The following is a 26,000-nucleotide window of genomic DNA, read 5'->3' on the forward strand; positions in this document are numbered from 1 at the left end:
TTTTCTTACAACTATAATTGAGGACATCTATTAAATTATCGAATTTGTCTAAAACAAAATTTATACTCCACAACAAAAGAATGGGCTGTGCTAATGTATACACATTTAATCATCTACAGCTATCGTATATGCCCTTTGCTTTTAAGGTACCACAGGGCCCCTTCTGCTGCGCTCTCAGCGGCATCTTTCTTTTTTAACCGCGGTTCTCCGATACACTCAAGCTCTTCGTTCAGCTTTCCCACAATTTGCAGCTGGACCTTGTACACAAACCTGAAAGATTTATGTTGAATAAAAAGACGAGAAGAAAATAATAAAAGATCAAAGTCATGAAGAAATATAACTGGGTAATCCGATAACTTACTGTTTTATATGGTGCGGTCCTGTTTCTTTGATGCAATCAAAAACAGGGGTGCTCCAGTGCTTAGCGGCACATATGTTGTTGAGATAAGACCTCGCATTTACAGATGAAGTAGTGCTGCCTGAGCCATTATATACAGTGATAGCAGGAGAATCCGTGCCGCATCCTTTGTCTTGGGGATGAAGCTCCAGTGCAAGAGGCACTTCCACCAGTTTAGGCGTTGAAGGCACTTCCACCAATTTAGGTATTGAAGGAACTTCATCGTATCCAATCAACTTTGCTTCCAGCCTCCTACTATCTCTAACCACATCTTTCAGTGGTTTTGACTTCGAGCTGTAACCAAGTGCCTGAAGAACCATGGTTTATTATAAGAAAAATGACTACGTTCTCAATCAGTTCTCAAGAAATCATACTTCCTTTACAGTTTCTATACATCCTCTATCATTAAAACAAAAAACATTTCATTTCTCAGTTCAGCGCATTTGTGCATATTATGTGCATAACTATGTCATTATTGTGCATCTTATGTGCATAACTATGTCATTATTGTACATTTTATGCATACAACTATGTCGTTATTGTGCATATCTATGTCTTATTGTGCATATGTGGGCACTAATAATAGAATACAAGATGAAACACGATTTGGATAAAAAAAATTCCTAAGATGAGGGGTGACACTATAAACAAAATAATGACAGTGGATTAAGTATGAATTTTACCTTCAAACGTCTTATCATTTCTCTTGCAGCAATTTTCTTTGCTGTTTTCCCACTTACATTAGATGCACAAGCAGTTTCAGAAACTTCAGCATTGTCAACTTTAGCTTCAACCACGAATTCACCATTTTTCTTCACTTTAGAAAAATGTAAATCCAAGTTATATAATTGACAAAGATCTATAAGTTCCCTAAGGGGATTGAACTGCATCCTGGAAGTGTTAACAACAGGATCAAGGAGAGACAACACAATCTTCCACGAAGAGTTCAAATCAAACCCCGTGTCAAGAAATATTGCACCCACACAGGACTCCACCAAGTCACCAAGAACCTGCACCGATTAGGACAACTACAAGTTAAATTTGCATTGCTGCTACAAGAAAGATGAGTAGTTACTTACACAATCATTAACCACTTAAACCATCAAAATATGATAATTTTACAAAAAAAAATATCTTGATTCACAATTTCTTTACATCTACATGACCACTCATTTGAGATTCGGTTTGAGTAGTAACAAATATAGCATAACAATTTCAAAATTTGCGCCAAGGGAATTTATAGTTTTCTCCTTTCTGGAAGGTAAAATTTATATTATAAATAACCAGTGCCGGGTAGAGAAAATTTGTGCATGAATGCAGAAAGCTTACCTTTGGGTAAGTTCTCTCTTCTATATCCTCTGCCTCAGATGAGAAATTCCCAATTTCATTGACAAATTTACTCATTGATTCACGGAGAGCACTAGAGTCGCATATAACAAATTTGTTCATGGACAGGCGCCCCGCTACATAAGCGAAGGAAAGGTTGCTCACTGACATAGATCTCAAATCAGTTAACTGACCAGGTTTCAATTCTGGATATGTCGTATACAGGTATGATGTGACCACATAATCCAACACGGCATCGCCAAGATATTCAAGTCTCTGGTATCAAAAGTAAAATATGTCTTGGAAAAAGAAATTGGAATAAATGAATTTTAACATTGGTGCACAAATGAGTCCTTACCTGATAGCAACCTCCAAAATTATTGAAAGACGGATGTACAAAGGCCTGAATGAGCAGCCCTTTGTGGGTAAACTCATGTCCCAAAAATTTTTCTATTACATCGACATCACGCAAATTCGCAAGAGGCAGAAAGGCCCTACTCATAGAGCAGATTGCATCCATTTGTGAAGGTGAAAGATCTACTTTTATTCCTATCCAATTAAGAAATGCAATTGCTGCCTTGAAGCCACTATCAACGATAAAGGCTCCAGTGAGTGACTCAACAACATCTGCAATTGTCTTCTTACGCAACCAGTGATGAAATTTGCTGCATCTAACTTTGAATTTGGCCCCATTTTTCTTGACACTAAATTGACAGTGTATACTTTCCTCAGTCTTCTTATTGCAAGTTAGTGGGCAAGGACGACCAAATGCAAAAAAATTGCAAGGCTCAAGTGTTTGATCACGTATATATACCTGAGCCACATTTTTGCACAAAATAAATCATTTCAGCATCAGAACAACAAAGATACATCCAATGTGCAGCTTGGGTGCATAAAATACTTGCACGTAAAGCCATGATAATAAGGAGATGAAATCATGAATAACGTTGTATCATTTTGTTTGATCCAGCTTTTGGTCTGAAACCTGAGCAGTTTAAACCCAATGATGCGTGAATCCGAAAGGAAACGTAAATAAGTATCTTAAATATACCTCGAGAAGGAGCGTCAAATTATTAACTTACTAGAAGATGCACTTCAAATAGTAATACCACATTTGATTTTTTTTCATAGAAACATAGTATTAAAAGTAAGTCTGATGAATGCATAAGCACTCTGATGGACATAAACTCTTTAGGAAATGAAATACAATGCTAATATCTACGAAAAAACAAATACGTAGAGAAGATTTCTGACAGTTGTCTATGTCTATTTAAATGATTTGTGGCAGATAGTTATTTTTCGCCATAATTAGATTTTCCTTTTTGGTAGCTAGTCATGCTTTTTTTGAAAGGCCAAGTTCTCTGAGGATTCAAACAAAGTGTCAGATTTATTATTTGCTTCATTTTTTTCCTTCATTCACAGCAATGTTCAGAAAATTGTTAGGTGCTAGTAAGGCAGTCAAAGGGTGAAAGCAATTAACCCGAGAAGGCAGCACAGCACCTAGGTGCCATCTTATATGTATAGAAAAGAAGTATTTTTATAAAAGATTTAATAAAAGGACCAGGCAGCCTAGTGGTATTCTCCACACCTTCAACATACAAGTGCAACGATCAAGTATGTTGATTGCTATACTTAATTGCATTTTCTCTTTTTCCTTTTTCACCCACATTGACTATGATTCTTAGGGAAGTCAATTCATTCCAAAACGGTGGGTTGATCCAAATCAAGAAAAAAGAAACGTTTTAGGATTTAAAAAATTATAACCGAAAATTGGCCCACCAGGCTTCCCTTGCAGCCTTAAACGTATGGCAAACGTTGACGATCATTTGATTCTCACTATGGCTTGCGCGAGGAAATTTCATATATACATCCATTCTAAGGATGCAACTAATATCTTCGATAACAATAACATGCAATAGATGCAAGAAATCATTGTTCGCAAGGATGATAATAAATTAGATCTTATTGAACATGGTCAAATTAGGATGGTCTATCCATATAACAACTCATAACAGTTGGTGCTATCAATCATAGAATGAATTGTAGAGTGTTTGTTACGTATATATGACGCAGAAACAAGTGAATTATGATTAGTCGTAAATATGGGACAATCCCATGGAAAATTCCTTTATGAGTCCTTGGCCAAAACTAAGCAGGTTGGGATGGTTGATGAGTATGTGGGCACCTTTATGGCTCGTATGGTAAGCATTAATGATCATTTGATTCTCACTATGGCTTGCGCGAGGAAATTCATATATACATCCGTTCTAAGGATGCATGTGTGGAAAGGGTTATGCCAGAATACATCAAAATAATTTGCATCTAGGGAAAAAGAATGAAAAACAGATATACGCTATTTACCTGTAAATTTTTCAGCTTTGCTAGCTTGAATAAATTATGATTGGTTGTTAGTTTTGACCGCTTTCTTGTTAGCTGGCCCTCATCTAGAGCATCATGCTTAAGAAAAAGATATCTACCAACTGCGAACTTGAGAAATGCATCACCAAGCAATTCCAGCCTTTCAAGAGAAAAGTTCTCATTACATCCTTCACTCGTTATAGCTTCAAGAATCTGCATCCAATTATAAATGAACTATTAACAATACCTTAACTATGAAAAACGGGATCAAATACAATGTAAGACCTTAATGGTGAACAAAGGAGATCTAATAAAATCCATACAGCATACCGATTTTAAGATAGCACTTACTCTATCCGTAGTTACTTCTGCCCCCTCAGGGAATGAAGCGCTTAACTTTTCCTTCAGTTCATTGGCCACAAGAAAGCTTTCAAGTCGGTGCATGATTGATGGTAATAGGGACAATGAGCTTCCGATATCTTTAGAAAAACCAACAATTTTCAACTCACAAAGTTCAGGAGGCAAGTGGACAACATATTCCTCTTTTTCTCGCCATTCTCCTGAAGTACAAATATTTGTAAGTAATCTAATTGTCTAATATATAATTGGAAGATTAGAAGGAACTAAACCAAATATCAGCAAGCCCCAACAGATGAAGTATCCATTTACAAGGAAACTATCTCTCTATGCAGGCTAATAAAATGAAGAATGCTTATGAGGAAGAAGGAAATTGTTGACTGGCTTCCTACAATGTATTAAATAATGTACCAGATTACAAGTTCCCTGTCTCGCTATACAGATTCTACTCGGTGAATCATGTTTGTAAGTAAAATATACCTGATCGATTTTTCTTCCTCAGCAAATTCTTCAAGGTAAAAAGTGGTTTTGCTTTTAAAAGAGGTTGATGTGGATACTTTAGATGAATATCATACCTATAAAAAAAATATTATCACAAAGAGCTGAAAATGAAATCACAGCCCCATAATGCTCTCATATCATGAACAAGTCATTTGATATGTATAAAGCAACATAGAAAGATTTATACAAAACTAAGTCTTGGAACTTTCATATCAAAAGAAAGTGAGTTAAAAGATATCAAATCATATTCACTGTTAGCATGATTTAACACTAGCATTAAGACATGGAAAGTCAATGCATGCGGACAGGTAAAGACTTGGACTAACTAACTAGAAAAAATTTACAAAGTTACATTGCCTGTTGTAAGAGGCCTAACTTGAGTTCCTAATTCAGGTAACTAAGAAACTGGAGATCATGGCTTGCCGCCTAAGTTGATTAAAGGAAATTTCCAATTAAAACATAACAGATTGTCCATACCATAACCTTGGAAAGAGTTTTTACCTAATTGTTTGAAAATTTTAGAAAAATCTTGCAACTTTTATAATGTTCATATTTATGAAGTTAGAATTTTATAAACCATGATGAAGCTACTGTGGGAACACTTTTGCAATTTACTGCCATCTGTAAAACCATTTTTGGAATATATAAAAGAACGTTAGACTTCTTTGGGAGAACAACTCCTATCCCTGCAGTAAAAGCTAAGAGTTTTTTATACACATAACCTATGATTCCTGCAGTTCTAAACCAGCCCATACATTGATTGGCTTTATGTGGAACTAGTAGCTGAAGAACTTACAATGCCGAATAGTGCTCCACATGATTTTCTGAGTCACTATATGAATCATACGCATTTTTCTCTGTCAAGATATCTGAAACAAAGAAAAATGTATCTTTGCATGGCAGATACACCAAACTACTCAAAGTAGCATTGAAACTTGTGGAGCCACTGGCAAGATGCAAGTAACCTGAAACTTCACAGACATTATCTTTCACATCACTTCCCACATGTTTGAAAATCAGTGAAGACAAACATCTACTTATCAGTGTCCAGTCTACGGAAAATCTTTCGTTCTCGTGCTCCACAACAGGAAGCAATAGGTAGAAGGTTGTCAAGTTAGACTCGGGGACATTATTATCTTCTAGAGACACATATTTTTCTTTAAATTCGTGCCGGTCCACAAGAACCTTGAGAAATAGCTTCTGGAATGTCTCTGCTAATGCAATCTGTTAAGTTCAAACATCAGATTCTGAAGACAGATAATTTCTGAACCACTGTGGATATAAAATAAAAGACAACTTCACCTCAGCTTTATCAAATGTAGAACCTCCAGAAGGAATAAGCTGTGTCTTCACCGTTCTACCCTTATCCAGACAAAGATCAAAGCTCAAATTACCAGCCTCTTCTGGAAGTGACTCTTTCACAAAAAGACCAAACTTTCTGTATGTCCTATCTGCTGGAATAGGATTGAACTTTACGTAATAGCAACTAAAAGTACAGAAATTGTCCACTTGTCCCCATGGTACTCTGAGTGCAGCAGGAACAAGCATCTGATGGAGTTCAAACTGTGATTCCACACCTGCAATACATTGAAATTTTACTATAATGTTCTTATTGTAATGATTGTGAATATACAGCTAGTGATGTGCACTGACAATCCTCATTGTCAGAATCAGTTAAGTCCAGATCCTCATAATTAACATCTTGCTCTGGCAATAGATAATCAGTCAGTGCTCCAACTTCATGCAATGCTTGGCACGCTTTTAGGCATGCATCTCTCTTAGCTGCCTCCTTTGAAGGTTGTGGTGCGCTGCCAATCTGGTGAAATGGAGCATTGGCTGGGAGAACTAAGGTGCAAATATTTCCATCTGGATGATCATGGTAGAAGAACTGTAGCTTTGGATTGGAATACCTAACAAAGATAAAAATACCATCAAGGATAAGTTTATAGTAAGTACACTGCAGAAACAATGGAGCAGGTAAATGCATTTTTTATTCCACAACTATGGGGGTAGTATTAAGCCATAACTCATAGGTCATAATTTACTCCAAAAAACATTATATATTAAGTGATGCCAGTGCTTTTTTTAACCTAGTTTCACTTTTCCTGGTTGGTAAACTGAAAATTTAGAGATTTCTAACGTTCTTATGGAAATTGTAAAAAGCCATCAATTTTTCATGAGAAAATTGAAGTGATAAATTTTATTTTTTTTAAATTAAAAAATTGCATGAAAAAATCGTAAGGATTGAAAGTAGGACAAAAACGGCTGAAATTGAATGATTTTAAAGATTTTAGGACAAATTTGCTACCCCCCACCCTACTTAGGGTCGGTCTATATCACTTTCCCCAACACAATAAGAACATATTAACCAGAAATGGGACCATACTCGTCATGTGGAAGCGATGAGCAATAGCTATGCAGCAAGGGAACACTCATTACAGAACTGATAGTTGCACCAGTGGCTTCCACTTTATAGGTTCTCTCCCTGAAATTGGTTACTTGCACACGAGATTGTCGGCAGGAAATTTCTAAGTTCATCAGAGCTTCCTCTTTCACAAACTGCTGAATTAATTTGACTTCATTAAGGTTGCTCCTGTAGTGACGTTAGTATAGTATAAAATTCTGCTGAATTGGAAAAACAAAAACGGATTCACTAGAGCAAACTTTTAGTGAAAGCACCTGTCCACTAAAAATGCATACTCAGACTGGGGCATGCGGGCACGGCCTCTTGATTGTATAAAGCTAGCAAGTGTCTCTGGAAGATCAAACCGTATTACAAGAGAACAGGTGTGAATATCAAGTCCCTCTTCACCCACTTTGGTAGCAACCAATAGGTTTAGCTGTCACAATAATAAATAAGGGTAACATAAATAAAACAGTTATAGTAAAAGTCTTAAAAATAATTCTTCGAGGACAGTTAGATTTGTATTCTGAAAGAGAATGTTGCAAGTTGTACAACAAAATGTTCAATTAAACAACTTTTTATAGCCAATTAATGAATAAACAAAATATCACCATGTAAAAAGAGTTACCTGACCAGAACGGAACTTCTCAAGAATGATATCCATATGCTTTTGTGACATGTGTCCTGAGCGAATTCCTACGAGGAAATCACACTTCCAAGAAGATAAAATCTTTAGATTTTGAAGGATCCCAGAGAGGGATCTTGCAGTGACAATTCTATTGACAAATATTATGCAGTTCATATTTGGCTGTAACCTGTAAAAAATAAAACATATCATGCTAATGTAAGAAATGGTGATGAACTGCCATAAGTGATCTTATATGAAAAGATCCCCAATGAAATTCCAGGTCAAAGGGTTATCTAAGCTCAAAATAAAGTTCAAGCTCAAAGGATAACTTTTATTAAAAAGAACGGTGGGATCTTGCAAAGTCAAGCAAGAATTTATGAGGCATAAGGTTTAGCCTTAGCTGTATAAATTGATAAATACGGTTACATTGTAACTAAGCATAGATAAATAGATTAAAAATAAAAAAAGGGGATTTACACTTGAATATCCAGAGAGGCAAAGAGAGAAAGAAAATTAATAAGTATAGTTCATGGTTGATGACTGCAACCGAATAAGCCGTACAAAGATAGCTAGCTGATCTGTATGCAAGTACCCTAAAGATAAACCCCTAAACCAACTTAATACCTTGCATTGCAACAGGCAAGTTGTGTAGGTATAGGTTTATATCAAGTTCAACTGTTACTCAAACTAGATAGGAAAATAGATTCATTCGTGAATCTGCCCCACCCAAGGAGGAAGACAGAGATGAGAAAATTAGTGTCGATAAAATTTTCAAAAAGCAAGCAAGATACAAACCTAAATCTGGAGAGTATTTCAATAAGCCGTAATATCTTTTCTGAGAAAAACGGCTCCTCTAAAACCTCAGTACAAGTAATATCAGCTTCCAAGCCACCTGTGTGAATTACAGAAAAGTAAATAAGCAATTAAGAATTCATAAATTTAACTGAACAACTTATTAACGGAAATAGTCCACCTTATAGTTCTAGGCTATATAGGATATCAATATTGCTTTAACATCAAGGAACATGCAGGAAAGGCAAAATATTAAAAATGGACTGGAGCTTCTAGGGACCATATTTATTAAGAACCTCTAATGCAATCATCTAGGATAGAGGAAACTTCATGCAAATAATTTTTCCGTAAGTCACAATCACTGCAGCTGTATTGCGCATCCACCAGTTCAGCAGTCTCATTATTGTCACCAGCTAGAGAAATGTATGTTACCTTCAGGGTGAAAAAAACAATTCAGTTTAGAAATTCAGTAACAAGCCATGGTGACTCAATAGTTGTTTATAGCATATCTTCAATGGATGAGAAAATAAAGGTGAATAAAAGTACATGATTTTCTGGCACAAAGCTTTTTAGACTCATAATACTTAATATAAACTTCTTTTTTTCTGGTAACATACTAAAATATATATGCTGCCTCAACTAGATTTGTATCAAGTGTATAACAGCCAAAAGGGTGAAAACTAAAAAGAATAATAACAAAGCATGTAGAAAAATAGCAATTGTCTAAAATTATAGCAGAAAATAAACAACAAAGCAGAGGAAAATAAGCAACAGTATATAAGTAAACTACAAGAAGTCAAATGGTTGTGGAGGTTCATATTACAATTCTTACCTGCAATGCTCCTCGAATTCCAAGATTTTTCAGAAAATATATTACATCCGAATGCAGCTTTTGGAGCAACTTCCTGGTATTCTGATCAACCTCGGTGTCCCCAAGTGCCAACATACACTAGAATGTCACAGAGGGATTCATATAACATTTCATGTAGAACAAAAATAATTAATTAAGTCAAACAGTTTCACAATACCTTGTCTTTTATCTCCTCAAGTTTTGTAGTGTAAACCATGTAAGGGTACAAGAGGCTCTTCTCAGTAGAACCGTACTCGTACGCAATTGATTTAGGGGATGTAACAAATTGTTCCACATCATCCTTATCTTCAATAGTACACACCTGTTAACAAGAAAATATTCAATAATGAAGGATAGGTAGACAAAGCTATGTTGATAGCTATTAACAGAAAGAGATGTTGACAACTAGCGTTTTAATCACCTACTACTACTCTACACTTTCTAGCTTTATCCAATTTATCCAGCATTGTTTTATATCTAGAGCATAAATAGGTCCCAAATTCCATCCTCCAAACATACCTTTGAGTGCATTATTGCCTCGAGACCATCAACTGAACCTCCTGAAAGAAACAAGAAAGACCATTAGTCCATCAATACGACGAAATAATATTGCAACAGCCACCGAATTATCTCAAGACGACATATATGCTAGTATATGTTAAGACAATAATATCACAGACAAAAACCAAATGTGGAAAAAATGAAATAGCATACAGAAAGATTGGTTGTATAATAAAGCTTGAGTTTATGGGACTGCACGCATCCACTACTCTGGAGGTGAAAGGAAATGGGCTAGAATTAGATTAATATGGATTAATTAATTATAGTTGGGCTATAATTATATTAGTTCATAAGCCCAACAATCATGAAACCCTATTGACTCTTCATCTATATAATGGTTATTTATTCTCCATTGTGGGACATGAGAAATAGCGTAACATTAGAGAGAAAATACGTAAAGCTTTGTAGAGAGAATTCCTAGCATTCTTCTACGGAGCAATTGTACCGGGATAGTTCCTGCATTGGATTGGATTGCACGTGGACCTCGATAGTAGTGGATTCAACTTGCAGGATTCAATCGCAGAAGAAAACAACACAACAAGTAAGATTTAGTTCCGTTGTGTTTTACATGCTCAACTTCCAATATGATTATGAATCTAGATCTGTATTCTTATATGCAATTTCCGCTGCGCTCATTAGATGAATACAAGAAAACCCAACAGTGGTATCAGAGCCCAGGGCTCGATTCTTAATTAATTTTGTAATCTAATTAATCGTGGAATAATTTTAGAAATCCGAATTATGTGATTGGTCTGTTTTGAAATTTGATTTCAAAACTTTAAGAAACTGGTTCCGAAATTGTTTGGAAATTGAAATTAGATTTCAATTCCTTCAAAAGTATTTTGTGAAAATTACCGAAAATTGCAAACTGATTTTGGAGTTTGATTTCAAATTTTTCGAATTTTTTGGAAAAGAAAGTCTAAATAGATATCAATGTTAAATCCTTTCAAACCATGATTTGTCAATGTTTTTCAAAATCATAAATTTGTTGGGAGTTTTAGATACCGAAATCTCTTCTCAGTGTTCTCGAAAATTTATGTTTAAAAATCCAAAATTCAAACTTCATCTTCCTGACTTCCTCTACACGTCTTATCTGCGCTCAATGGCTGGGCGTTGGGTTATTCTCATTAGCTGCGCAAATGCGCCGACACCGATTTTGCTTGGCATAACACCGTGACGGCGTGAGTAGCATCCCGGAGATGTTACTGGGAGACATGGGAGTGAAAAACCCTCTGGCACGCTGCTGCTAGGCAGTAACACGATGGTGAGACAGTGTAGGGATGCTCTACGTTACTGGGTAACGTGTGGAAGAAGATAACGAAAGTGGCTTGGCCACGATTTCAATTTTCTAATAACCTAATTTTAAATATTGTGCCTATTTCGATGGGCCGTAAGTTTTAATATTTTATTAGTTTAGAACTAATAGTAATAAAATCCCAATTACATAAATGAGCTTATTAATTTGATTAGTAAGTCGTACTGCGTTTATCACCTTGGTAATGATAACAGTACATAAGCATTTAATATTAGTTTTGAATTAATACTAAATATATATTATATTAATTTAGAATCAGTATAATTTATTAAATCCACATTTAATTAGAGAATAAAATTTGATTTTATTTATTGAGCATTATTTGATATCCTATGTGATAAGCATGCTATTTGATTTATGCTTATTTATTTTAACTATAGTAGTTAGAGACCGTTTTATTGTCTGGGTAGGCGGCGCCCAGTATGTGTAGTCCGTGTTATACTATGTCTGGGTAGGCGGCGCCCAGTATTTGTAGTCCGTGTTATACTATGTCTGGGTAGGCGGCGCTCAGTAATTGTTTGAAATTTAATATTGGATATTATATTCACATAACTAGTATCACACTTATCCCCATAAAATATAAGTCTTGTTTTTGAAACAAATGCATCGTCCATCATAATTGTTTGATGTTCCTAGCCTTTTTGACCACGAGTTTTACGCCAAAGCGTTTACTCTAAATCCACAAGGTCTAGGCTCATTCATAGATGCATAGTTGGCATCATGTGATGGGGTTGACTTGCTTAAATTGTTTAGTAAAGCCAAAGCGACCTAAATAGTTTATGGATGCATATTAATTGGATTAATAAACCAAGAATTGCAAAATAGTTGTTGCAATTGGCTTAGAGGCCTACCTTGTAATATTATTGTAGTGATCAGCCAAAGCAGGGGCTGCGATGATATGGACTTGGATCTTGGACCACTAAAATTTATATTTGATATAAATTCGTATTTTATGTTTGGGGGACATAATATATGTTAAATTAGTGGGAGCTAATCAATACAATAAACCCTTGTTTGATTAGAGATACGAATGTGATCTTTATATGCTTTTCTAATTTACTTTTCATTGTATTTTTCTGTTCAGATAAAATGTCAAACTTGACTTACAAGTGTTTGATGGAAACACACAAGTTGACTGGGTCAAATTTCACGGATTGGCTCCGTTGTTTGCGCTTGGTGCTAAGGCATGACAAAATTGATTATGTCTTGGACAAACCAATTGGTGTCGTTCCTAGTAAGGAATCTTCTGAGTTTGCTACGTTTGACGCAGCTGCTCATGAGAAACATGTTGAAAATGCAAATGATGCTCAGTGCATCATGCTGTCATCCATGAGTTTGGAACTTCAAAGACAACATGAGCACATGCTTCCATATGAGATGGTTAAACACTTGGAGAGTTTGTATGCTTCACAAGCTCAAACTATGGAGTATGAGATACTTCGCGATCTCTTCAAGTGCAAGCTTCATGATGGAGGCAAGGTTTCTGAGCATGTGCTGAAAATGATTGGTTTGATTGAGAGGTTAGCATCGATTAGAACGGTGCTTCCTGCAAATGTCTCAACAAATCTAATTCTTCAGTCTCTTCCTAGTAGTTTTGAGAATTTCATTGTGAATTTCAACATGAACAACACGAAGGTTGGGCTGCCAGAGTTGCACAACATGCTTAAGACTTATGAGTCTTCCACTACTAAGGTAAAATCTGTGCTCATGGTGAGCTCTTCTGCAAAGTCTTCCAAAGGGAAGAATAAGCAGCAACAGAAGAAGAAAGCATCTAAGGATGCTGTTCTAAAGCCTAAGAGTGGAGGGGCTAAGAAGAAGTCGAAGTTATCAAAGGATGAGTGTCTTTTCTGTCATGAAAAGGGACACTGGAAGAGAGACTGCCCAAAATTCAAGGCACAAGGTGCAGAAAGTGGGAGCTCAGGTATGTTTGTCATTGAGATAAATATGTCTATGAATAAATCACAATCTTGGGTATTAGATACAGCTTGTGGCTCACACATTTGTAATAATGTGCAGGGTCTAAGTGACTGCAGGAAAGTGAGGCCTGGGGAAGTTGATTTGCGTGTTGGGAATGGAGCAAGAGTTGCTGCCGAATGCGTGGGGACTTACAGATTGGATCTTCCCTCAGGACATAGACTAGAATTGTTCAATTGTTATTTCGTTCCAGTTATTTCTAAGAATATTATTTCCATTCCGATGTTAGACATTGAAGGTTTTTCCTTCCATTTTGCAAACAGCAGATGCTCGTTTTCTTTTAATGGATTGTTTTATGGAAATGCCGCTCTTGAAAATGGATTATATATGCTTGAATACAAACGAAATATCCTCAATGTGCAAAACAAAAGACCTAAGCTATGTAATACGAATAATGCAACTTATCTATGGCATTGCAGACTTGGTCATATTAATGAGAAAAGAATAGCAAGATTGAGAAAGTTAGACTATCTCACTTCATTTGATTTAGAATCATATGGAGCTTGTGAATTTTGTCTCAAAGGAAAAATGACAAGTAAACCATTTTCTGGGAAAGGGGTGCGTGCTAAGGATTTGCTAGAGTTAATTCACACAGATGTGTGTGGACCGTTTCCAACTCAAGCAAGAGGTGGTTATTCGTACTTCATAACTTTTACTGATGATTTATCAAGGTATGGATATGTGTATCTTATGAAACATAAATCTGAGGCCTTCGAGAAATTTAAAGAGTTTAAGTGTGAAGTTGAGAAACAACTTGGGAAAAGTATCAAGACTCTTCGATCAGATCGAGGAGGGGAATACTTGAGCCGGGAATTTCTTGATTACTTGAAGTCACATGGAATCCAGTCAGACTGGACACCTCCTGGTACACCTCAAATGAATGGAGTATCTGAAAGGAGAAATCGAACATTATTAGATATGGTTCGATCCATGATGAGCTTTGCCAGTCTCCCTTTATTCCTATGGGGTCATGCCTTACTAACGGCTATTTACATTCTAAATAGGGTTCCTTCTAAATCAGTCGAGAAAACACCATATGAGTTATGGTGTGGCAAGAAAGCAAGTCTTAACCATATTCGGACCTGGGGTTGTCCAGCTTTTGTTAAGAAAATGATGACTGATAAATTGGAAACTAAAAGTGAGAAATGTTATTTTGTGGGATATCCTAAAGAAACTAAAGGATATGAGTTCTACTGCCCTGGAGATCACAAGGTGATAATCTCTAGGAATGTGACGTTTCTTGAAGACAGTTACGTCTCCAAGGAACAAGGTCAAAATATAGTAGATCTTGAAGAAATTCAAGAACCACAAGATAACATTGAGGATGAGGGATTATCCACTGGATTGGACAATAACTCAGTGGAAGTTTTTGATGATCTATTGGGAGGGGAAATTACTCTTAGAGAGGACCTTAGAGAGACTCTCGAGGGACCACCTCAAGACAATGAGATGCATCAAAGACAAGATAATGCAATAGTTGCATCACCTCCACCTCAAGAAGATCATAGTGATATTCCTGAACCTTCTCACATACAGAATGAACAGCCTGAACCAGAGCAAAACCAACTCAATAGGCCTAGAAGGACTCGTCGTCCACCTGAGAGACTGAATCTAATGGTTGAGAACCAAGATGATGAAGTTGATTTAGATGACGATGAGCCTAAGACCTATGCTGAGGCGGTGTCAGACACCGATCGAGAGAAGTGGCTAGAAGCCTTGATATCTGAAATGGACTCGATGTACTTCAACTTAGTCTGGGAACTAGTTGACTTGCCAGATGGGGTTTACCCCATAGGCTGCAAATGGATCTTCAAAAAGAAGAGAGATGCAGATGGCAAAGTACAAACCTACAAGGCTAGGTTAGTGGCAAAGGGTTATAGTCAGCGCGAAGGCATTGACTATGATGAAACCTTTTCGCCAGTTGCTAAGATCAAGTCCATTAGGATATTACTTGCAATTGCTGCATACTACAATTTTGATATTTGGCAAATGGATGTCAAAACCGCATTTCTCAATGGAGAATTAGAAGGCGATGTCTATATGACACAACCCGAAGGTTTTGTATCGAAAGAAAGGCCGAATGCAGTGTGCAAGCTAAAGAAGTCCATTTATGGACTTAAGCAAGCTTCGAGGAGTTGGAATATTTGTTTTGACAGAACAATCAAATCGTTTGGTTTTGTCAGAAGCAAAGAGGATCCATGTGTTTATAGTAAACGCGAAAATGGAAACGTCGTATACCTTATCATATATGTTGATGACATCTTGATTATGGGAAACGATCGTTCCATGATGCAATCCGTGAAAGAGTGGTTGTCTAGATCCTTTATGATGAAGGATCTGGGTGATGCTTCCTATATCCTTGGAATTAAGATCTATCGAGATAGACCAAATAGGATGTTGGGATTATCACAATCCACATACATAGACAAGTTGTTAAGGCGCTTCTCAATGGAGAATTCTAAGAAAGGTTTTCTTCCTATGGGACATGGCATTGTGTTGTCAAAGAAGGATTGTCCTTCTAATGACAAAGAAAGAGACAACATGAAAAGGATCCCATATGCTTCGGCTATAGGATCTATTATGTATGCCATGATATCTACTAGGCCAGATGTGGCTTATGCGCTTAGCATGACAGGCAGATTTCAGCAAAATCCCGGTGAGGAACATTGGAAAACTGTTAAGAGTATTCTTAAGTACCTTAGAAGGACTAAAGAATATTTCTTAGTCTATGGTGGACAACCAGAGTTATCAGTTACTGGGTATACTGATGCTAGTTTCCAAACAGACCATGACGACTATAAGTCTCGGTCTGGATATGTTTTTATCCTCAATGGTGGAGCAGTGAGTTGGAATAGTTCCAAACAAGGTACAACTGCCGATTCCACCACCGAAGCCGAGTATATTGCTGCATCTGAAGCTGCCAAAGAAGCTGTTGCTTTGTTAGAGTTCGTTAAGGAACTGGGTGTTGTTCCGAGTGCCAGTAGTGCAATACCTTTGTACTGTGACAACACTGGTGCTGTTGCGCAAGCAAAAGAACCCAGAGCTACGAACAGGAACAAGCATGTTCCTAGAAGATATCATCTGATCAGAGAAATAATTGAAAGAGGCGACATAAAATTAGAAAGAGTACCCACTGATGATAATTTAGCTGATCCTTTCACTAAACCGTTATGTATAGCAAAACACAACAAGCACTTTGAGAGCTTAGGTGTTAAGCATGTTGGTAGATGGCTTTGAATCAGTGGGAGTTGAAGTTTTATATGTCTTAGAAACATTTTGTATTGAGACATTATTACTTGATCACATTCTATGAAAATTTTATTTTCTATGGGTTTTGTGCACTTATTGGAATAATTGTTTAAATGTTTGTCTTTATTCTAAATATTTGTTCCCTTGAATTGTGACTGTCGTTAATGGGGTGAGATATTAATGATATAGTATAATTCTAAAATAGCCCTAACCAATGATCATCAAGAATGGGATATTGATGATATGTTATAGGTTAGCATGGGGTTTGCATCACATTCTTCGAGAATGTAGTTGTTCTCACAGCTATGAGATATTTGATATTCGTGATGGACCCATGGTATACTTTGGAGAGTATTGGTATACCCTACTATTAAACTGTTTTGTTAAGTGTCTACAGTTTATTAGTGCATAAAGTATGTAATAGTCCTTGGATCTGAGGTCATTACACATTTTGTTTGTTGAGTGGTGTGCTTTGATCTTGTCCAACGCTTTGCCTCCCAAAGGAGGATTGAGACACGGACATGTATTGGGTATATCATAAGATAAATGAAAATGGTAGTTGAGCCAAGAATGAGATTCATTCCTCGATTAGAATTTCGAGAGAACACTCAAATTCTCTATATTACTTGACCACTAAGTCATTGGCCAATGCAAATATATATTCGATTAAAGTAATTGAATATGATCGAATGGGTCATTTAATAAAGATGAGATAAAGTGATTGAGCTATTTGGATGACACATAGCAAATCTTAGGCTCAATCGGGTGGTTCGTGAATGAAAGGATATTACTATAAACTTTATGTAGAGGCTTGTTTACCGAATTCACGTAAACGTCCTTCATATGTCGAGCTACGCTGCCAACGCAGTGTAGGAGTTTTGTGCAGACTTCGATTAGATCGTCGTCGATAATGAGGGCCTAAAGGGTCACACTATAAGTGTATTTTGATCCGCTCAAGGGTACAAAGTTGGAACTGCGTATTATATCTAATGCTAGTCCAAGTGGGAGATTGAAAGGAAATGGGCTAGAATTAGATTAATATGGATTAATTAATTATAGTTGGGCTATAATTATATTAGTTCATAAGCCCAACAATCATGAAACCCTAGTGACTCTTCATCTATATAATGGTTATTTATTCTCCATTGTGGGACATGAGAAATAGCGTAACATTAGAGAGAAAATACGTAAAGCTTTGTAGAGAGAATTCCTAGCATTCTTCTACGGAGCAATTGTACCGGGATAGTTCCTGCATCGGATTGGATTGCACGTGGACCTCGATAGTAGTGGATTCAACTTGCAGGATTCAATCGCAGAAGAAAACAACACAACAAGTAAGATTTAGTTCCGTTGTGTTTTACATGCTCAACTTGCAATATGATTATGAATCTAGATCTGTATTCTTGTATGCAATTTCCGTTGCGCTCATTAGATGAATACAAGAAAACCCAACAGGAGGAACATGGAGGTGAAACAATATATAAATTGTTCCTGTAATGGTAGAGTAATTGTGTAACAATAATCCCCTTGCTCCAAATTATCGCCCCCTTGCCAATGTTTTATGTGGTGAAAAAAAAGCTCTTTTCCTCAATGAGATGGCGAGTTAATATTCTCAACCACTACTAATTAGGAGTCAGGGCAGCACGACACTTGAACAAAAGGATTCACAAATTTCACCTCACCATGTATTAGAAATGGGCCACTCACCCCTTAAAAGGCCTCATAAGGGGGAGGGTTATCCACACTTATATAGATTAGATTGGATCAGGCCTCATAAGGGGGAGGGTTATCCACACTTATATAGATTAGATTGGATCATCACCAAGTCGATGTGGGACAGAATTTAGAGAGTTTTAACACGCCCCCTCACGTGTGGGCCGGAAAGGACATCGGTCTTCCATCACGTGGGTAGGCAATGCTAGAGATAAGAGAACCATCATTGATGTGGGCCGGACCCCTCACGTGTGGGCCGGAAAGGACATCGGTCTTCCATCACGTGGGTAGGCAATGCTAGAGATAAGAGAACCATCATTGATGTGGGCCGGAAAGGACATCGGTCTTCCACTCGTGAGGTAGATAAGAGATAAAGAGAAAACCATCATCGACTTCGGCCCGCTCTGATACCATATTAGAAATGGGCCACTCACCCCTTAAAAGGCTTCATGAGGGGGAGGGTTATCCACACTTATGTAGAGAAGCTAGGATCATCACCAAGCCGATGTGGGACAGGGATTTGGAGAATTTAACACCATGTGTGGAACAAAAGTGTATCATATAATAATTGCTTACACTTGAGCCACATAAAAATAGGTCATGAGGAGTGAGCACTTTGTAGTTTCCGTTAAGAGGAGTGAGCACTCCATTAAGAGGATTATCTCATAAGGAAATTGATGCACATGATAAACATGGTACAAGTGAGCGAGTTGATCAGATTCACGCCTATAACTCCGTTTACTTTTTGCACCAAGCAGACTCAAATAAAGCACAGTAAAACATGAAATTACCTTTCCCCAACTTCGGTGATGCAGTCATGCCAAAAATACGAGGGCATTTGACGAGATCCACTGGATAGAAGATCTGGACATAGTAATTCAAAAATTGATACATAGAAGGGGGAGAAATTGAGTAACCTAATCGACGAATGATTCTAAGTAATGACCTTCATGATTTGAGCATACTGATGATTGGAATCTCCTTGAGCATGATGGCATTCATCAAAAATGAGGAGAGCAATCTGTTCCATCTTGATGAAGCAGTGAGCTAGATAGTGCAACATTAGCTCAGGCGTCATAACAAGCACCTGTTGCAAATCAAACACAATCTGTCGTCAAATGGCGAAGAAGGAGGAGTTGAATCGACGTTTCCATCAAACCATATGGATTCCCGCGCCCGCCATTCGAGAGCTGGGCAAAATACATTTTGTGTGGAATTTTCACTAAAACTTAAACTCTTATCATATTTTAAAAAATCTTAATTAAACCATCATTTTAATTTTGGGTTTTAACTTTTAACTAACCTCGTATTCCTTAATTACTTTTTCCCAGTCTTCATGGCTTCGTGCATGAGTCCTACGCCCACCATAGATCCCGACTTTGACATCAATTGATTCTTCTATCACCTTGGCTTGCTTTGGAGTTAGAGAAATAACAAATGAAAGAAAAATTATCTATGTGAATTCAATAACAAAAAAAAAAAAAAAAAAAAAAACTATAAGCACATACCAATAATTACTGAAAAATGTAAATGAAGATTTCTCCTAGAAAAGGGAAAACAAATGTAATGATGCAAATTTAACCTTAGTCAATTAAACGTCACACCATCGTTCATACTAAAGCAAAAATAGAGAGTGATCGTCGGTGCATAGACACTGATAAGGAGTGGTTCTTAGGAAGCGAACGTTGGTGTATAGTGCACTCTCAAGAAGCGGCTCATACGTTTAACTAACCTCATATTCCTTAATTTCTTTTTTGGGCTTGTCATATGTACGAATCTCTTGATTTATGATTCTTGATATATACATATTGTTGGTATCCCTAACCCCTCACCTATAGAGTGTTTTGGAACATGAAGGATGTGGAATCTATGTTGAAGCCTAAATGGCTAAGCTATTGCTTCACTCTTTAGAGTGAAGAGTGGAACACCAAAGCTCCAGTTGAATCCCACATATATGTTTGTGATTTAAAAATTTGCATGTTAGAGGAGGTAAAAAGCATGACATCACATATATTGATGATTACATAAAGTATTGATATCTTCATTTGGCAAGTAGGCAACAATGTTAGCAAAATTATGTTACGTAATTGGTATAATTCACCAGGCCATGACTCCTTATTCTCCCAGCCGAATGACGTTGATGGACGTAAAAATCGAACACTTAAGGTGATGACAAATGTTATATTGATTAATTAACGGTTAGCCAAAACATGTTGATGGGTAACAACAATTTTTTTCCTAAATAAGATCACACATAAAAAGTAATGATGCAACTCCATGTGAGTTGTGGGAAGTGAATAAACCTATTATTTCTACTAAAAGTATGATGGTGTTCAGCGGAGGTAGAAGTGTTCCAAATAAGATAACTTGGCCCTAAAACAATAGATTGTATTTTTATTGGATATGCACTCAATAATAATGTCTATTGTTTCCTAATCCATAGGTAAGACATACATATCACTGTTGAATGAGAATCCCGTGAACCATTGAGTCTTTGAGTGGAAGTTGTTCCCAAAACCATTTAGCCAAGTGTGCGTCTGTGTGGACGTCACTCAACAAAAAAATCAACAACTAAGTAAAAAAATTGTATTCTTTGATAATGTTTATCCTTGTAAGAGGCAAGAAGGTCGTTATAATGATTTAATGGTGGATGGAGCCACTAATTCTAATCATATGAAAACATAGGTTAAATCCCAAAGATGTTGAAAGGCATGCTAAAAGAGTCAGATGGTGACACTTTACTATTTTAGGGCTAATTTCAACTTATTTCGAATGTGACACTTCTACCTCCGCTAAACACCGTCATACTTTTAGTTGTAAATAATAAGTTTATTCACTTCCCACAACTATTATTTAGGATAAAATTATTATTTTTAAAATATAGATTAAAATTATTAAAAAATATATAAGGATTAAAATAAGTTTGATGGTTGATGTTGAAGATGGTTTCTCGTGGACAAGTTGAACTAGTTTACGAGCAATTCAAGCAAAGAATATTAGAAAGTAATGCGTATAGTTTTGAGATATTTGAAGTATATTCTTTACCTTAGAGTGCATTACACACGATATCCCCAAGTACTTTAAGGGTACTATAATATAAATTGGATCTCATATTCGTGACCTTCATTTGAAACGATTGGGTATGTGTTCAATGGGCAATGTTATATCTTGTAAGTCAACGAAACAAATGTATATAGCCCGATCCACTATGAAATCCTTGTTGAAGAAGTTAGTACACACAGTACTGATATAATATGATAGCCAAGCAACTCATGCAGAGCATACAATAACTTGTAAAAGGCAAGTTTTGACATATCTGTTGGTAATGCAATATCGTAAGAAAATGATCACATGCAGTGTTATCTCACTAACTACATGAGGTCAATAGATAATTTGGCAAATTCGTTTATCGAGGATTAAGTTGTGATCAAATATTTAAGTTCCTAGAAGAAAAAGTGTTGACAATCACATCTAAAATTACAGTGGTAACTCAATCATGATAATTGGAAATTTATAAGCTTTGTTTTAGTAGGGGAAATGAAGCTTTTATGAACCTAGTTGTATGCTCGAACGATTTTACTATTTGATCCTTAGTTAGAAAATATTTATTGTTGTAAGCTACACGTGGTCAGAGGAAATCTTGACTTTAATGATTATTGGAAACCTATAAAAGGTGAAGTATGGCATGATACTTATGAAAGAGAAGTAAGACTTGTATTAACGTGTGAGTCAGTTATGAATCCACGTGGTGGTTCATTGCCAAAACTGACACAAACGTGAGAACTGGTGGGTTTAAAAATAATATTGTGTCAATGCTATTGTCTTAGTATACACTAGAGGGGAATGGTTCAAGGCAACATGTCTGTTAGACCACCAAGACACCAATTTACTCGGTAGTATTAAGTAAGGTAGACTCAAAACCTTAAACTACCGTTCGAAATGCAATATTATTTCTTGAGAACTGAGTTAATATTCTCCATATGCATATTTAATATGGGGGGTTTTCAATGAATTTTGTTGCAAATGTCCATAGCTTTTAGCCTTTTGGTTGTCGAACTTTTTGGTCTTTCTGCTGTTGTAACCGTCAATGTGTTGATCAGGGGCAATATGGTTGAGCCTTTTCAAATCCTCCATCGTTGTTATATATATTTGTGAGCTTCCGACGAGATAAACTTACATCATAGTATTATTTTTACGCGCAACAAATCTCTTTAGTCAAAGATTTACAAACATTTGCATCACATGCATCCATTACATTGTTAGACCATGTAAAAACATTATTTTCGCAATTCTTGAAACTCCATCAAATTTGTTAGTCTCTAGCGAGTTTTAAGGTACATCTACCTGCTAGGAGGAGGCTGTTTTATCTCGTGGGACAATAAGTCCATCCAAGAGCACCGACCGAGGTGTCATTCATCTTGCATACAGAAGATTTTCTCAACTTGACTTACAATTAGTTTTATATATTTTGTTTTTATTTTTATTTCTATTTCATTTATTTTGTTCCTATCTTTGATCGTAATAAATAGAGTATTGTCTACGCAACTTTTTTCTCTCTCTATATTTCTAACAATACTATATATACCAAATTTGGTGGTGCAGAAAACAAACCTGTTGAACCAAAGCAGTTATGGGTGCAAGAAAAATGCACACACTGTCTTGGGGCTTCTTAAAAAGGTGTCTCATCTCATATATTACTAGAACAGCTATATGAGTTTTTCCAGCACCTGTTCCCAAACACACGATGATGTTTTCCTCTAATGCTTTCTTACATAGTTCCATCTGGTACCTACATTATGCATGCAATCATTTAATCAGTTATTCATTTAATATTTATAAATTTGATATAATAGCAATAGACCGTGAAGCATATTTTAATTGGCAAGACGTTTGCTGAAGCATTTAACACCTGAGCTAGAATTTTAATAAACTTTAGTCCAAAAATAACTCAATAGTAGAATTTGATTCAAGACACCATCATCTTCAGTGACAATTATATTTCATTTTACTATATTTAGATTCTTTTTATATTTGATTTACCATTTTCTAAGTATATGACTGTAATTTTATCTATTATAATTTATTTTAAATTAATAATAAATTATTTGTTATTCTTAAAGTCCAATCTCTTTTCCATATACATTAACTTATTTTCCATATACTTTATAGAACCCCCAAGTTATTAAATTTAATTACTATTGGAGTGTGTTCGGCGCCGTGGATTGTCATTTAGATTTAAGAATTTGAAGATTTCAATTTCTAATCAATATTTTAATACCACAAAAATGTTTGTACTCTCCAAATCTTGTGATTTGAGTTCTATAGCCAAAAGAAATATTTAAAATTTTAAATGATTATAAATTTGGATATCACCCAAAGATAAATTACATATCCTGCACACAATCGCACACACAATTATGAAATATATAGAAAACGATATAAAGTTATACTACTACTATAATTTATACTATAAAAATAACAAAATATATTCAACTAAAATTAATACTATCAAATATTGATTAATTTTTCATTTACTAAACAAAAAATATGAATTCAAAATATAATTATTTAATTTTGTTAAACCAAAAAACTGAAATTTAATTAAAATAGCATTGATCCAAGTACTATAATATTAATTACAAGATACTTTCAATTCTTATGTGTCAAACACAACACAACTTCACATGGAGTACTTATCTACTACTCCTAGTAAAAGACTTTCTCCTCAAGACACCACTTTCGGGCCCACTCAACAATCTTGGATTACAAAATTCACGTATTCACACACAATGACAAAGATAGGATCAAAAGTACGTTTCCAGACCAACTTAAGCGAAGCAATTGTTGGACCTAAACAAAATAATCGGAACTATAACTTTCCCTTACAAAATTGTTTTCAAGGCTCTACTATATGTTCTTCATATTCCATTTTGATTCATACACCACGATTCGCCACTTACTATATTTTTGGAAAAAATTTCGTAAAACATTAGCCATATAAATAATTTTGATTCAAACACTATTTCTACTATTTTTCTATTTGATAACATTCTCAACTGCGCATTAAATCTGTCCCCCATAAAGATAATTTTTAAGAGACACGGAATGTATTTTTTATGATAAAAAAAATCACAAACACAAACCATCCATTATTCAATTTTGCGAATGTATGAGATTTTTTAAACTTAAAATGTTTTAATCCACCTAATTGATTAGAGAATAAATAATTTCTTATAAAGTTTTACTGATTTTGTAAGGAAAAGTCAACAGCCAAGGTAGTGCTATACAACTATACTAATAATAGTACTATTTGGTCTTCTTCATCCCCAAAATGACTAATTTCTCTGCAAATTTCCGATTCTCTCATTCAGTTTATTAGCCCTTCTACGTAATCTACGTCGGACAATCTAGTCCTCGATCAATTACATTAGCTTGGTAAGGGCTGGACATTAATTTTGAGAAATTCAAATTAATCAGAAATTAAAAAAAAAAAAACAAACTAAAATAGTATATTTATTTGGAAAAAGAAAGGTTACCCTCTAGCAATTCTCCTCGGGTCTTTCTCCTGCTGCCGGAGATTCATCTCCTCGTGATCAATGGCACGGTGGTGGATCTCCATGCTTCAACTTGAACTCACCGCGACGGAATGGGAATCGATCAAGGTTTTTTCCTTTTTTTTTTCTTGGGTTGGAGAAATGAATCGATGAATCTGAGTTTTGCAAATAGCAAAGAAAATTAATGGCGGGTTTCGCTTGTTACATATAGACGCCCTTGTGCGAGAGAGAATACTTTACCATTTCTCCACTTTAACTATGTACTCTCTCTGTTTCATAGTAATGGAGGCGTTATTTTTCGACACAGATATTAAGAAAAATTGTGTTAGATGAGTCAAGTAAAGAAAAATAAAGTAGAAAATGAAAAAGACAGAGAGATGAAGAGAAAAAAAAAGTAAGAGAGAGTAAAGTAGATGTGAAAAAATGCGTTGATTTTATTAAAAAAGAAAATGGCTCTATTACTATGGAATGTACCAAAATAGCAAAATGACTCTATTACTATGCAACGTAGGGAGTATTATTTTTACAAAACGAGTGCTCAAAAGTAACTGGGACTGCTAAAGCGGGACGGAGGGAGTATCAAATTTAGACTTCTTCATTTCTCATCTTCCATCAAATCATTTTAGATCTAGTTTTGAGGGCTAGATCCACCCTATCCTTTTGTTGCTTTTTGTGTTTTGTGTTCATTCAAAGATCAAACATCATCTAAGGATATAAATCTTGGGTTAATGAATCTCAATCTACATGGATCAATATCATACTGTTTGAGTCCGTTCGGAGATATCCAAAAAATTGGAATGATATAAACAAATTAACATATCTCGTGCACAAGATGACATGCATAAATAGAGAAATATATTATTATTAGCAATTAATCACCTAATTACATAAAAAAAACTAATTATATAGGTGGGCCTCTGATGTGCTTGGGCTTGGACCGGTCTTGAGCTGGTCCCGAGCCTACGCTGGGGATGGATCTGGGCCTGGGCCGAGCCTGGGTTTACAAAATGGCCCAATTAAA

At 35.9% G+C, this 26,000-nt stretch overlaps 1 protein-coding gene and 2 pseudogenes across 4 annotated transcripts; 2 read left to right on the forward strand and 1 right to left on the reverse strand.

The window, feature by feature from the left end:
• Positions 1-25,150, reverse strand: LOC125188602 (dicer-like protein 4). Of its 4 annotated transcripts, XM_048085547.2 has the most exons (24): positions 24,962-25,150; positions 23,037-23,214; positions 19,729-19,839; positions 19,372-19,512; positions 19,217-19,289; positions 10,133-10,173; positions 9,792-9,935; positions 9,596-9,712; positions 9,060-9,195; positions 8,767-8,863; positions 7,972-8,158; positions 7,619-7,779; positions 7,326-7,532; positions 6,593-6,849; positions 6,242-6,516; positions 5,736-6,163; positions 4,919-5,013; positions 4,433-4,641; positions 4,085-4,294; positions 2,082-2,537; positions 1,727-1,999; positions 1,081-1,407; positions 362-705; positions 1-270 (listed from the first exon to the last, which is right to left on the reverse strand). In XM_048085547.2, exons 1-24 carry the CDS (start codon positions 25,042-25,044, stop codon positions 120-122), a joined length of 4,701 nt encoding a protein of 1,566 aa, XP_047941504.1. In that variant the 5' UTR covers positions 25,045-25,150; the 3' UTR covers positions 1-119. The 4 variants fall into 4 exon arrangements, with proteins under 4 accessions (XP_047941504.1, XP_088914632.1, XP_047941505.2 ...); XM_089058505.1 differs by lacking the exon at positions 1-270 and having other exon boundaries at positions 358-705; XM_089058506.1 differs by lacking the exons at positions 19,217-19,289; positions 19,372-19,512; positions 19,729-19,839; positions 23,037-23,214; positions 24,962-25,150 and adding an exon at positions 10,328-10,346.
• LOC148926623 (uncharacterized) lies at positions 12,577-13,203 on the forward strand (annotated as a pseudogene).
• LOC148926624 (secreted RxLR effector protein 161 pseudogene) lies at positions 16,002-16,700 on the forward strand (annotated as a pseudogene).
• Positions 25,151-26,000: the final 850 nt, after the last annotated feature.

The sequence above is a fragment of the Salvia hispanica genome, chromosome 5, assembly GCF_029641045.1.
Source record: "Salvia hispanica isolate PSC_SH4W2 chromosome 5, Shi_PSC_v1, whole genome shotgun sequence".
Lineage (NCBI taxonomy): Eukaryota > Viridiplantae > Streptophyta > Magnoliopsida > Lamiales > Lamiaceae > Salvia > Salvia hispanica.

Bases quoted from the DNA above. Each gene is read 5' to 3' on its own strand.
- LOC125188602 (XM_048085547.2), bottom strand. From the start codon at position 25,044: ATGGAGATCCACCACCGTGCCATTGATCACGAGGAGATGAATCTCCGG. The intron at 9,196-9,595 runs GTAAGAATTGTA...TTCACCCTGAAG, and splicing joins GAATTCGAGGAGCATTGCAG to GTAACATACATTTCTCTAGC. The intron at 4,295-4,432 runs GTAAGTGCTATC...AATTGGATGCAG, and splicing joins CAGAAGTAACTACGGATAGA to ATTCTTGAAGCTATAACGAG.